This window comes from Macrobrachium nipponense, chromosome 2 (assembly GCF_015104395.2).
Source record: "Macrobrachium nipponense isolate FS-2020 chromosome 2, ASM1510439v2, whole genome shotgun sequence".
NCBI lineage: Eukaryota > Metazoa > Arthropoda > Malacostraca > Decapoda > Palaemonidae > Macrobrachium > Macrobrachium nipponense.
In genome coordinates, this window is record NC_087201.1 from 95,724,329 (window position 1) to 95,739,582 (window position 15,254).

Consider the following 15,254-nt stretch of genomic DNA (forward strand, 5'->3'; position numbering starts at 1 on the left):
GTCTTAAAGACGACGTAGGCATTTCTGGCTAATTGTGCTCTATACAGTGCCTGAGGATAGTCTTGTGAAACTCCACGGAAAACCATCGTGATATGATTTTTTTAAATTTCCATTTTTAAGGGCCTTTTTTTGCTTTTTAATTTTTTGATTGGACTCATTTACATATTGAAGTGTAGTTCAATTGAAAAACCATTACAGCCCTGAAGAAAGCCCTAAGTTCATGTCTTAAACAGCTGTCCGCATTAGACACATGGAGCAACACAGAAGCGATTTGCGTCTTTCCTTCAGTCTTGAAGACGGGAAGGAAATTTGAAAAGCGTTGGCTTTGCTCCGCCACACACACACACACACACACTATATATATATATATATATATATATATATATATATATATATATATATATATATATATATATATATTCATCATGGAATAATGTAATATCCACCCTTCCTGGGTCACCAACAGGTACTTACTGCCACACCTATATATGTTTTGTATATATGCTCTTGTAAGACATCCTATGTCCATACTTCACCAGTGATCAGGGGCACAGAAGGAAGTGCTTGAAATATATGGTTAAAGCAGTGCTTTATGGGCCTTTTATCTTCATATTATTCTGTTGTATTACAGTAAAAGACACACATGCACACATATATATACACATCCATACATACGTATTACGCACACCTCTGACTAATTCAATTGAGGATTAATGAAATCCTCTAGTGCGTTTTGTTGTGCTTCAAACTGATGCGGGTTTGTTGCTCTACGTAGTCTATTTGTGCTGCTCTTGTTGTGCCTCTCTCCTACTTCTGTGTTGGTTTTTGTACTCTGCCTCGGGTCAGAGTTCTTTATGGTACTACAAGCCGAGAGGAATGACAATAATTATACTTGAAGGATTCCCGGATGAAAAGAATGAAGTTCACACTAATACACGATTTCAGGCGAAGGAAATTTTGTTTGCAGTTTGTTTTTGTTCAGTCTTAATCCCTCAACTAAAGGCCTGGTCACCTTTCTTTGTATTATTACTTTTTATTTTGTATTCGCCGTTACAGGTCACTCACCTCTGAGGTCACGGACGCAACACTATTATGATTAAAACTGTAGTATGAAGTACCAGTTTTAGGTAATAAAAATAACGGTGATGCAAATGATAATGATGGTGATAATGACGGTCTTGAAAATTTTGGCGTCCATGATGGGATTTTTGAGATACACTATAAAAATTGTTCGCCTCATTCATTGCTCTAGTAAGGGCGCTTAAACTCCACCAATTATCCTCAAATGCTACCATTAATTTAAGTATCAAACTACATCCTCTCCCGAAAACATATTTACGTAAAAAATAAACGTCAACCCTACTGTTTCTAAACCAGTAAGTCTTATCCCCGTATCAGGTCGATGGATGAATACTCAGGACCAGTTGTAGAAGAGATGGGTATCAAATAGTAGCACCATTTTATGGCCGAAGTCGCTAATTAGCCTTGTTACTTATCGTCAAGAAGTGTTATGGTTCATTGTTGTTCATTGTTGTTCTTTGTTTAAGCTAAAAAAAAATGAACGCCAGTGGATGACGATGCGTCGACGGTGACGGGTTTGGAATGCTCATTCGCGCATATTTTCAAGTCTAGTCAAATTAGACGTAAGACTAACCTGGCCAGCGATTTTAGACACATTTAAGCAGCCCTCATTCTTGTCCTCGACTTCCTCCGCGGCCGCGGCAGAGGCTTGCAAAGCTACTGCCCCTTCGGCGCTTGCTGGTTCTCCTGGCAGGGACCCGGCATCCCCTTCCCTGGAGATGTTCCCTCGACTTGAGAAATCGTCTCCTCGACTCGACCCTCCATCCATGCTCCTGTTGGACCAGTCGTCGCCGCCTCTGCTGGAGCATTCGTCGTCGGCCGAGACGTCCCTCGATGAGGTTCTCGATCGACCCTTCCCACGACCCCGAGGAGGGTCATTTTCTTTGCCCCTCGAGGCAGACCTGGAGGATCTGCCTGAAGGGGGCTTCTCCTGGGACTCGCTGCCCTTCCTCCTCACATTTGACCTGGCGGGAAAGAGCATGGTGGGTCATTAGTGAAAGTATCTGCTGCAAATGAATGATCATTTTGAAGGCTACTCACTGCAATTGATTATCAAAACACTGATGCGAAAAAGAAAAATGATCGAAGTAAAATAAGTGGATTTGTTTCTTTTCTAAATACAAAGGAAAGGATAAGAAAAAATCACAAGGAATTATCACAATAAGAGTATCATGAGAGAGAGACTGAATGATACTCATTCAGAATTGAAAATGACGCGTTGTAGAGGCAGAATGAATTTATATTGCCAGCTGCTTCTAGATTTACAATATGTGACTTTCTCCTGCGTGCACTTCTTCAAAATTACTATAGAATTTCAATAGAAATCATGAAGGACATCTTTCCTCCAACAAAAAACAAGACCATGTGCATATACATTCATGCACAGACACACACAACAAAGGAAATACTTCTGGAAGATGGATGTGTACATCGCGAGAGAACGGGATTACAAATGATATACTGCAGGACAGCAGTGAAAGTCTCGAGGGATTGCCAGGGTGTGTAAGGTATGTCTGGATGAGGGGAAAATGACCAAGGAATGGGCAAGCAGAATAACTGTTCATTCGTATCAGGGTAAAGGTAATAAAGAATTTCAAGGGGCATAACGTTACTTAGTATTCTATGAAGATTATATGTTGAGATTCTGAGTGAGAAAGTAACACATATGACAAGATGATTGATGGGGAAGAACAGTGTCGGTGTTCTAAGAAGGATGTATGGATCCAGAGTTATCTTTATTTATTTATTTTTTAACAGTTATTGAGAAGTTTGAAAGTGAAGAGAAACCCAGGACTTGGAGAAAGCCCATGAGAGAACTGATAAATAAGCAATGTAAAGGGTGTTGATAATGATAAGTTATTTAGAGTGATACCAAATGTCGGTGATGGAGGCAAAGCACTTCTTACAATTTGTAGGTGGTAGATCGACATGAGACAAGAGTGCCTTATGTTTCCACGACTGCTTACTATCTCTATGTTAGAGTGTGATGCAAGGCGGCTATAAAAGCACTGTATATGTAGGTGCAATCTTGTGTGATAAGATGCATCATGACTGGAATGCTGAAGGAGTGATACAGGTGGCACTGAGTGGGTGCAGCGAAATGAAACTGTAGAGACTAGCGGAAGAGTATGGAATTATTTGCGAGGTGAAAAAGGTGTGAAAGAGTAAGGTCAGAAAGGTACATTGAAACAAGGAATATGGATCACTGAATGTTAACATGGGTAGCACGAGAATGAAAACGGTAGATTTGGTTTTGGGGTTAACTTACCCGAACATGGCAGGATGACAGAAGTACGACAAAATGCGCGAAGAACGAATAATAGCAAACTGTGAGTAGAAGATTGTGAAGAGACTTTAAGAATCTAAGTGGAGGAGCTGTGGGGTCAAATTTCCTTTATGGAAGGAAAGTGAGGATATTGACTGCGTATAAAAGGAGGTTAAAGCTATTAAAGATGAAGTGGTGTATATGGTATGATATGTAAGGTATGAGAAGATTTGAAAAAGTGAGAGCTGTGGAGATCTGAAAAGTGGTAAAAAAGTCCCCTTTGCGTAGAATAATGGGTCGGTGAGTTGCGATGGTTTGGTTACGTGGGAAGACCGAAGAACAATAGGTTTATGGAAAGTGTATTTTCTGGATGTGTGTGCCACCTTCGACGGGCTAATGATGAGCCTTCTGTGACTGTGTGTGAAGATGCTGATGTTGTGGAAGCTTTGTGCCAAGGAGGTTCACCAGCTTTTCAATGGTTACAGTTGACTGTGATAGTGACCTCTTTTTAGTTTTCTGTAAGAGAAAACCATTGAGATGCCTATTTGTCTGTCCTTCCGCCCTCGCATCTGAAAAGCTACTAAGGCTCGAGAGCCACAAATTGGTAAGTTGATCATTCACCATCCAATCATCAAATATATCAAATTGCAGCCATCTAGCCTCAGTAGTTGTTATTCTATTTATAAGGTTAAAGTTGACCATGATCGGTCGTCTGGCACCGCTATAGGTGCCACCAATACAGGCCACCACCGGGCCGTGGCTGAGAGTTTCATACAGCATTATACAATAAACAGAAAACTCGATTGCGTCGAAGGAACTTCGGCGCATTTCTTACTTGTTTTGCTTTTCTCTGTAGTCAACACTCGTCCGTCACGGGGTAGATTTAGTGTTGAAAAACAATGCATGAAAGCGCTTATAATTAATTGTGAAATGTCTCTACTATTTTAAGTGTGCAATTTTGAACAATTATTTCCAGTGTTGCAGACTGCCTCTTCTTTCAACAATGAGAGAGAAAGAGGATATCTATCTATCACTCTGTGATTAGAATACTTCAAGAGGTCGTGCTGTGCAGGCTGCCATAAAGCAAGATCTCGTACTGGCGCAAGGCCACTTCAAACTATAGCAACAACATGGGTTATTAGATATTTAAATCGAGAGAGAGAGAGAGAGAGAGACGAGAGGAGAAGAGGAGAGAGAGGAGAGAGAGAACACTCTTTCTGTAGCTCTTCCTTCGCTCTAATTCGGCGACTAATCAACCGCAAGCGGTTCTGCGGTGCCTTATCAACCTGACCGTGTTTGTCACTCAGACACATCGTCATCTCTGGTCTTGACTCACAAGAGTCGCCATGACATTAATGTTATCCGCGCTTACTGGGGGCGCTGATAACCGCGAAGCCTACGAAGCAAAGGTCACATGTTTCTCTTCGCTCACTGTCTTCCACACTGATTTAGTTACTGAATTGAATTGAATATAGAATTTAGACCAAAGCCCAACCACTGGGACCTATGAGGTCATTCAGCGCTGAAACGGAAATTGACAATAATAGGTTTGAAACTGTAACAGGAAGAGAACCTGGCAGTTACACTATGAATCAATTGTTAGGAGAAGGTGGAAAGCAAGATGGAAGAAAGGGAATATGAAAGGAAGTACAGTAAAAGGAACAAAAGGGGGCTGCAGCTACGGGCTGAGGGCAAGCTGCAAAAAACCTTAAGTAACGCCTACAGGGCACCGCATCAGGTGCACTGCCTCTACGGGGAGATGATTTCTTTATTGCATTCTACGAATTTCATTCAATGTGTGTGTGGGTTTTTCTCTCCTTTTCTTTTATTGAAAGGAAGTAAATGTAGAGAGAATCAAGTAAGTCATTTGGCACGAGGATTCCTTGCATACCTGTTGTATTGCTATTTCAGTCAGGTTCCTTGGCATAGGGTTTATAACCTTGGATACAATAGTATACAGCTTTCATTCCTCTCTGTTTTGCATCAAGCTGCATTACTGAAGAACTTTTTTTTTTTTTTACGGGAATCCCAGTTCTTTCTCTGGGGCTGTGCGCGTCTCACTCCGTTACGTCTCCGTTTCTCAAAAAGACTTCACACGAGTTTCCTCAGCGTTTGGTTGCGGCGCTAAACAGACGATTCAGTTACTAATGGAATTGCAGGCACAATTTTTGGGATTTGTTTCCAACTCTTCTTCACTTCAATGGCCTTCTATAGTAGATTCACTTCAACCGTGCATTTGATGTCTAGGCCAGTCACTTACGACGCTCCTGATTGGCTGTTGATAAGCCAATCACGGGGCTGGAAACTCTCAGTCTCTCTCTCGAGAGTTCACATAGGCAGGATCTATGTTCCCCCTCTCCCGAGGGATACGTCTTTCAGGAGAGGTGGAACACACATCTTGCCTATGTGAACTCTCGAGAGAGACTGAGAGTTTCCTGCCCTGTAGCCAATCAGGAGCGTCATAAGGAACTGGCCTAGACATCAAATGCACGGCCTCTTTCAGAAGAGGTGGAACATACATCCTGCCTACGTGAACTCTCTCGAGAGACTGAGTTTCCAGCCCTGTGATTGGCTTATCAATAGTCAATTAGGAGCGTCGTAAGGAACTGGCCTAGACATCAAATGCACGGTTAATGTGAATCTACTATAGTACAAGGAAATTCCTGTGTAAAGTTGAAAAAAGTTGAAGGCAGGAAGTTATCCATTTGCCAAATGTTTCACGAAAATACGGTCTAGAAATCTCTCATCAAATTAGGCCAATAAATATGAATGAAGGCACATGGTGACAAATACCAAGCTCAGATCGCATTGGCGCGATGTCTTCGTCCTTGCCTGTGACTCACTCGTGAAGGAGGATGTGGCACACTAAAAAAGTACTGTGACGACCGTTGGCAAGACCTAAGGCAACTGAACAGCTCACTAAGTATGATTAACTGACTCGGTGAATCACCGAACGTCGTCTATCAGAGACTCGGGGTTAAAGCGCGGGAGAAATCCAGTGATCAGTTTGAAAGAAGAAACACTACTGCACATTGTCTGTCAAGTGTCAGGTTGGCAGTTACTAAGAGAACGGTGGGAATGACTCTGCCGAAGATGCAACTACACTTCTTTCCCACTCACCATTACTCCAGTTTCGTATACAAGAGGGAAATTTGAAACATGGAATATGATATTTTTACATTTTCATCTAATGCACAGTTTAAGAAGTTCAGAATACTCCATATAAATCGTTATTGATCCGATTAAGCCAATTTTTGTTAATATATGATCTTCGTGTTAATCCTTTACTACATCAGATGAGTTTCCGAGCGGGTTTCTGCTCAGAAAATAAGAAAATTTTACATTGAACAATGAAATCTGAAGAGTAGCATAAACACACACACACACACACACACACACACACACACATATATATATATATATATATATATATATATATATATATATATATATACTATATATATATATATATATATATATATATATATAAATGTGTGTAATGCACGTGCTCTTGCCCTTCGTATGTTAAAACGTATGAACAGACTTGAATATGGAATGCTTTAGCAAAAAGTCTAATGATAGCCTTTATTTACTAGACATGAAAAAAGTAGTCCTCTCAGAAATAAATACAAAGAAAACTTCTGGCACGCTTAAGTAGGCCGCATAAAATTCGCTCTAGTGATTTGGCGCACGAAGACGGTAGCAGAATCTTTTCCTCCATTTTCTTTACGCTGTATTTTTGGACTATATATATATATATATATATATAATATATATATATATATATATATATATATAATATTATTATTAGATACTTAATAATTATCTATATATATATAGATAAATATATATATATATATATTAGCAAAAGTGGGGCCTAAGGTGATCCCATGGCCATACCATCGACTTGTACGTATGCTTTTCCATTAAAAATGAAGGCAGTGTCCAGCACCGCCAACTGAAAGTAACTTTTTAAAATCCGTGATATTAAAATTATTTAAAAAGAAACATCTGGGTTTGGAAAAATTCGATTTAAAATAATTTCAATTGTTTCTTCCACTGGGATATTTAGTAAAAAGTGACTCAACATCCAGACTAGTCATAAAAAGGCGGTTCCAAGTCTTGTGGTAAAATCCTTTCTTTAAAAGTTTTCTGAATTTTTAATGCTATACTCATTAGTAGTTAAAGGAGCTAAAATTGGGACAAGAAATTTGGCCAATTTATAATTAGGGGTATCATATGAGGTGAGTATGGGTCTCATTGGATACCTTCCTTGTGAAATCTTAGGTAAACCCATAATTACTCCGAAGAAGCACCTGTACTGTATAACAATTCGTAAGTGTCGGTACTGATAATATTTACGGTCTTTTAGGCTTTTAAGAAAACGGTTTATTCGATTTTCTACTTTAAAAATGGTTGAGTATTGAGGTTCACCTATATATATATATATATATATATATATATATATATATATATATATATATATATATAATATATTGGTTTAGATTCCAGATTCACTACTTTCTATGGTACAATCTTTCGAAGACGATCATTCTTCTTCATCAAGGGAATGAATCTTAAATCTAAACCACCCGTCTTATTGAAGCCTAACACAACTAGTGTATATATATATATTATATATATATGAGTGCGTTATAGACACACATTTAATTATAATAACCACAGTGCCTCTTAACATTTAGAATTCTTCGCATTTATTGTATACGCTTGTTACAAGTTAAGAGGGGTTCGTGGCTAATACAATGATATACTTATCTGGTTTTGATTTGATTTGATTTATATAGATTTGTGGCATTATGCCAAGCACTGGGGCCACTAAGGGCATTCAGCGCTGAAACGGAAATTGGCAGTAAAAGATGTAACAGGAGGAAAACCTCGCAGTTGCACTACGAAAAAAAAAAAAAAAAAGTTAGTAGAGGGTGGACAGTAAGATGGTAGCAAGAGCATATGAACGGAGGTACAGTAAAAGGAATGAAAGTAGTTGCAGCTAGGGGCCGAAGGGACGCTGCAAAGAACCTTAAGTAATGCCTACATTACACCGAATGAAGTGTACTGACAGCACTACCCTCCTACGGGGTATACTTATCTGGTAAAAAAGTGATAAGTAGATTCTATATCCTACCAGAGAAGTATATACAATATATATTTTTTGTCTATGTACAATGGAACCCGGAGTGGCAAATTCACAACAAAGGATACATAATTGGTGGTCAACGGAAAAAATTATTCACAAATATTTATACAAAGAAGTAAATGCACCCGCAGTCGTTTGGGCACACACTCAAATGTAAATATGCCCAGTAGTCACACACATGTAAATGCCCAGTAGTCACCATCACCATTGCATCAGCGTGCAGTAGTAGTAAGAGGGATTTTCCTTCGAAACGGGCCACCTTGCTCTCTCTCTTTTACCTTCGGTTGTGCTTGTGTGTGTGTTACGATTTTTTTTTATTCTTCCAAATTTTCAGAGCTGGCGGTTTCAATGCGAATAGTTTACAAAAAGAGGAACACTGGAAAACATACACAAACACTAAGGTTTTTTTATACCCTAATTAGACACACTAGAAATGTAGTACCAAGGAATGTAGTACCAAGGGGTGGCTTGTTGATATACAGGTCACAAATGTATAGTCTGTTTTTACGAGTACCTTTACGTCTTTCTTGGCAACAGGTTCGCGGTTCTTGTCCACATGTGCTGGGAAAACCTGTCTTGGTTAACAGGGTTTGAAAACCGACCACGTCTTCCAGGTTTCTTCCATTGTTAACCCTCTAACAAGCAGTAAATGACTGTTTCCATTAATTTTTGATATCTCATTTACTAACAAACTCTGAATGTCATACCCCCAAGCATTGCTTCTCCAGTTATACACTGAAACCTGTCCTCTACATGTGCTCCTCTGAAACCCGGTGTTTATCATGTGATGCATCAATAACCTAGGTTTTGTGACGCCATTTTAAGTAGCTATAATCAATCAAGCATGTGAAGATATTGTCACTAAAATAACTTTTCAATGGTAGGTATGTGAACTAACCCAACTGCACTTTTGATTTAACAAAAGCTTTTAAATCCATGGTATTTCATTCTATCCGCTATATATATACCGTGATCTTTGAGGTAAAGTCAGCTTCCTAACATAGAGCTGAAATATTTGTTTGATTCTTTCGCAACATGATCTTATTTCATGCGAAAAAATAGTTTTTAAAGCCAATTACCTTATGAAAATCTGTATTCTTTCATATTATTAAACTGTTTGGAATTATTATAATTTAATTAAACTTCCAATGTCATCATCATCTTCGTTTACCGTAAACACAACATTATCACAATCGTAATCAAAATTCTTCAAAGGAAAAAGTAAAAAGGCTAAAATCAAGTCAAAGGGATAGTGATACGGCAATTATGCAGTCAGCCTATGAATGTAAACAAATACCGTTCTCGGTAAGCTAAATAAACTTGTGGAATTGTGTGCTACACCTGATTGTTGTAATCGTAAAACATAATTGTTTACCCTAATTTCTGAGTCACATGCCATCACGAAAACAAGAAGAATGTCTTTTAGGCCTAGTAGGCTACACTCCAGCTAGCAGATGTCAACACATCCTGCATCTCGGTAACAAAGCTTCATTGTCGAGAACTAAGTTAATCTTACAAACTATACAGTTCTATACCACAAAAAAAAAATTATCTTTCATCATAAAACATAATTATAAACCATAACTCTAGCCTTAAATGACACGAAGATACTAAAGGCTTACCAAAATCTCAGATCTGCTGTTGATGTGGCAAAATTTTCAACAATGGCGTTTTCTGCCAATATTTCAGCAAATCCGAAATCGCAGTCAGATGTCGCCAGTAGACAGACGAACACATAGTACGTCGTCTGCACGGGATATAAGGTGTTTAAAGTGCACAGACCAAAGCACTTTTCGCAAAGAAAAGCGATTAGCACGACCAAAGTAGTCCATCGCAGTGAAAGTACTAAACTGTGAACTATCTATATGATAGTTATTAGCCAGTTGTAGGTCATAGCCGATTCCAACTTTTTTATTTATTTATTTACCTATTTATTTATCATGTTATTTTTTAGGATGAGATTGCTAGGATGTTCTCTTCACCACACACACAGCATAAGCACCAAACAGGGGCCTCATATAATTAGTGCTCTATAGCGACTTTAAACCATAATGTGAAGAGCCAGCAATGGCGTGAAGAGACCACCCTGGCAACTTGAAATTGGAATCGGCTCTGACCTACCACTGTCTGATAACTACAAGACATATGTATACATACATACATACATACATACATACATACATACATACATACACATGCATAAGTAAAATGCGTGTGCTCGTGCATGTCATAAATATAGAGACTAACTGTATTCATCGACGAAAATATAAGAGGCTACAGGGTGGGACTTTACCCGAGGGAAAGAAATTAGCTTGTCTATCCGTGATTAACTAAACTAAGTGTAATTTAGTCAATGAATAGCCCACAACGAACTTAATTTTCTCTCATGGTTATTGCCACGTATCTACTTCAAGTCAACCAGAACTGGCTAAGGGCTGGGTGTGCGCCTGTTTTGGGTGCGATACGTATGCCAACATGTACATTGAGTTCATTGAAATCATAATTGATTTACTTCGAATTTTGATAGTTCGGCTAAATTTGATAAACGGTATGAAAATCAACGCACTATTTTTGTTGCTCAACAGTTGAAAAATAGAAGAATAACTCAATTTCCACTCCTTTTAGTAGATCTTCACATCATGAAGGGGAAAATGATATTTCACAGCTCATTTTGGAATCTGAGGCACTTAGAGGCCACAGTCTGTTGTCCTAGGCCAAGTGATTATCATACAATTGATTTTTTATTTCTTCCATTTTAATTAAAATCCATTTGACAGTCCTTTAGTACTTTATTTGATTTGCAGTAGCGTATAGTTTTTTCTCCCTCCCACACTTGCTTGATTACTAAAAGAACATGTCATTTTATTACAGGTAAATTAATCATTATTGTTGTGAAATATATTTCAAAATATTATTATTTTGAGGTCTAATGCATTTGAAGCAAAGAATTTTGCTTTCTAATCTGTGTATATCTCAAAATTGGGAAGCTTCTTTAAACAAACCGACAGGAGACTAACAAAGTCATCTCTTTCTATTAAAATTTTCATTTATTTGAATAAAACATTCTTAAAAGGACAAAACAATAAAAACACCCGCCGCATAATATAATATAGGCCAAGCGTTTGCCTGAGGAAGATTCTTCTTGGAGCATATCACGGTGCAATCAGTGAAACGGGTGTCGGATGCATAGAGTCCCTTCTATATCTGTAGTCGGATGACTGGTGCGCATTCACTACCAATCATTGATGTTGTGGTGAACGGTAGTACTGCTAAGGCATTGGTTGATAGTGAGTGTTCAGTAACTGTTGTAAGTTCAAATATTGTTGGACACTGTGCAGGGATAAGTTATTACATGATGGCTCAAAAGTGAAATTTCAAGGGAGACGTCAGGTGCAAATTTGAACAGGATTAAGATTGACGTTGAAGCTGTAGTGACTAATTAAATCTTATCCAGTATTGAGGTGGTGTTGGATATGGATGCTATTGATCACATGGGTGGCGGTGTAGTTGTAGGTGGGACAGTAGAATTTGTGGCCAGAGGCTGTGCGGCAGTTGCTGAGCAATCAGTAAGCAAAAAAAAAAAAAAAAAAAAAAAAAAAAAAAGTTCGCAATTAGAGGAGCCTGTTGTTATAATTAGTGATACAACTTTAATGCTACATTTGATGGATACTATTGGGCAGTGGAAGGGAAATGGAAGTCTAGTCCATCAGTTATCACTAGTGAAATAGATTGCTATGAGGAGAGTTAGCAGGGTGACTAGAAATAAGGTCTTGGAAGAAGAGGTTGAGTAATGGGTCAGAGAAGGTATTTTAGTACCTTGGAAAGATGTGAGAACGGGTATTATACCCTCGCTAGCTGTTGAACAGCCCACCAAGATTAAATAGACCCGTATTGGATTTTGGAGAGCTGAATGCTCTTGTGAGTTGTCATACAGGGATGAAATAACTGGTGTTTGTTATGAAACACTTCGAGTATGGAGGCAAACAGAGGATGGAACCATCTTTGATAAATAAAAATCTGCTTATTTACAAATAAGATTAGTAAAGGGCTTTGGAAGTATCAATTGGTGAATTATAAAGGTAAAACATATTGTTTGGCAAGACTAGGTTTTGGATTGAATTTGTCATCGAGAATATTGGCGGAAATGTTGAAAACTGTTTTAGGCAAGCTCAAACATATCATTGAGGGAACTAAGTCGTACACTAATGATATTCTACACAATGAGAGTAAATTAACCTCGGGTGAACTTAAAAAGCATTTAAACGACTGGATTAGTTACCGAAGCCCCTGAGTCGTTAGATGGTGTTGCTGCGTTGGAATGAAGTTGACAAAGAATGAGCAACGAGACTTGTTATTTTTTGTAGGTAATAAACTCACAATTCTGGAAGACTTAACCCGTCTTAGTCGATGGCATTTTATTTTAAATATATATTCATACAATATATATATATATATATAATATATATATATATATATATTATATATATATATATATTCTATATTATATAATATATATATATATATATATATATATATATTCATATATATTCATATATATATACTATTCATATATATATATAATATATATATATATATATATATATATATATATATATACATAAATATTATATATATTATATATATATATATATCTTATATATATATATATATATATATATATATATATCTATATATAATATATAAATTATAATGATACGTATATATATATATATATATATTATAATTATATTATTTGATATATGATATATATTAGAACTGTATAATTATAATATTATATATATTGATATATATATATATAGATTATATATATTATATATATATATATATATATTATACATATATATATATATAATATTATATATATATACTTTATACATATGCTTATATATATATAATACACATGCATTACTAAATACGCATTTTACATATATGTGGGTATGTGGATATACACATATATGTATATATATTAATCAAAAATGTAAGCACGCGATTTTGTTATCAGCTGAAGCCACAGGGAAAGTTAAAAATGAAACGACAGAGTGCCAGGTACTTTCGTGTATTTTTAACACATCTTGGTGCTCAAAGATGTGTTAAAAAATTCACGAGAGTGCTTGGCACCTTGTCGTTTCATTTTGAACTTTCCCTGTGGCTTTATTAGCTGATTATTATATGTGTATATATATATAATATATATGATATAAAATAATATAATTTCCCATACTTTTTACTCTGTCATGTAGAGAGAGAGAGAGAGAGAGAGAGAGAGAGAGAGAGAGAGACGTTTGGTACAATAGGGGGTCTGAGACAGGTTTGTGCTACAGGCTGTTGTTTGCTAGCACGGACTCTTGCTTATAGAGAAGCCTGTAAGTGTAATTCTGATGATATGCAAGTGATAAAAATGGTCGGGGTATGTCATGTGTAAGCTATAGCGATAAGTCTCCACGGTTCTTTGGCATTTTTATGGCTGGTGATGCACAAACTGGAAAAAATTAGATTTTTTCCAGCATAAATTTGTGAAATTCTGAAAAACGCAGGAAGAAAAATGTGCGAGGGATGTGAATATAAGCTGAAGACTTGCCTCGGAATAGCAGCAGTTTTTGGTTCTCTTTTGTGCAGTGAACATCAGCGAAATCCGTCAAAATGGACCAGGTCTGGAAACTGTCTTTGGAACCTAGAATTTGCTTCTGGTTGCTGTTATTGGATTGGCTAGCGCTCTAACAGGTAATATATTGGACAACACTAAGACGCAGTAAATCATGATGATGATTTCAATGGAAGACTTCAAGCATTTCAGGGAGATGTTTGTCTCGAAAGACGAGAGAGGAAGAAACTGACGCTGCTGAATGTCGACTAACCAATAGAGTTCACGAGCTGGAAAATGCTCTTCAAGGAAATAGGAAGGACAAAGAAAAGGAAGAGACGCAGAGGAAGGAAATTAAATAAAGAAGAGGAGGAGATGCTGCCATACACAGAACGGTTTAATAAGAGGATGGAACAGAAAATCTGGGAGGACAAGATCCTTTTGCTCAAGAACGAAAAGCAGCTGATGCAGGAGATGGCAGCTCAGGAAATGCAACGATATGCTAGAAGATGAGACAACGAAAATGAAAGCAGCCGCTCAACTCAGTTGTCAGCTTCGTTAACAAGGTCAGCAGCACATAAGCTGCAGACTTAACTGTGTGAGATGGGAGAAGCAAAGTCTATGGGGAGAAGGAATGATCCAGATGACTAAACAAATCCAAGGATTAGAAAGAGAACATCAACCACTACTAACGTTCAGTGATGCCTGCACATTATACTTATAAATGCGCAGGCATCACTGAACGTTTGTGTCGGGCTTAACAGTTCTTGCGAGCTGGGACAAGGAAGTTGCAGTCTGTTTCAATCGGACGAAAAGGGAGTTAAGGTCCCCCATACACTGAACGATTGTCTGAACGACTGTCTGTATCGTTCGCAGAACACTGTGTATGGGCTTGTCTGAATGCAAAAGTAGGCTCAAATCTTGCGTGCTGCGGCCAAAATACTCATAATCAACGAAACGTGTCTTGCTCCACGAAATCTGTTTACTACTCGTTGTGTTGGTGTAAGCATTTTTGGATTAACCCATGCTCATGGATTATTGTTTCTGTACATATATTTTATTCCATTACCAAATTTGTACATAATTTGGTAACAACGTTGATTTTTCTGTTACATTTATGATCGTTCGCCCTATCCAATCTTGTTCGAACA

The 15,254-nt window shown here is 37.6% G+C and overlaps 1 protein-coding gene across 2 annotated transcripts in view; it reads right to left on the bottom strand.

Moving 5' to 3' along the window:
- The window catches only part of LOC135220802 (titin-like), a 49,990-nt gene that overhangs the window by 9,003 nt on the left and 25,733 nt on the right, over positions 1-15,254 (bottom strand). For both annotated transcript variants that reach the window (XM_064258311.1, XM_064258312.1), the window contains exon 2: positions 1,655-2,045. In XM_064258311.1, coding sequence (XP_064114381.1) covers positions 1,655-2,045 — 391 coding nt within the window. The remainder of the gene's footprint in view (positions 1-1,654; positions 2,046-15,254) is intronic.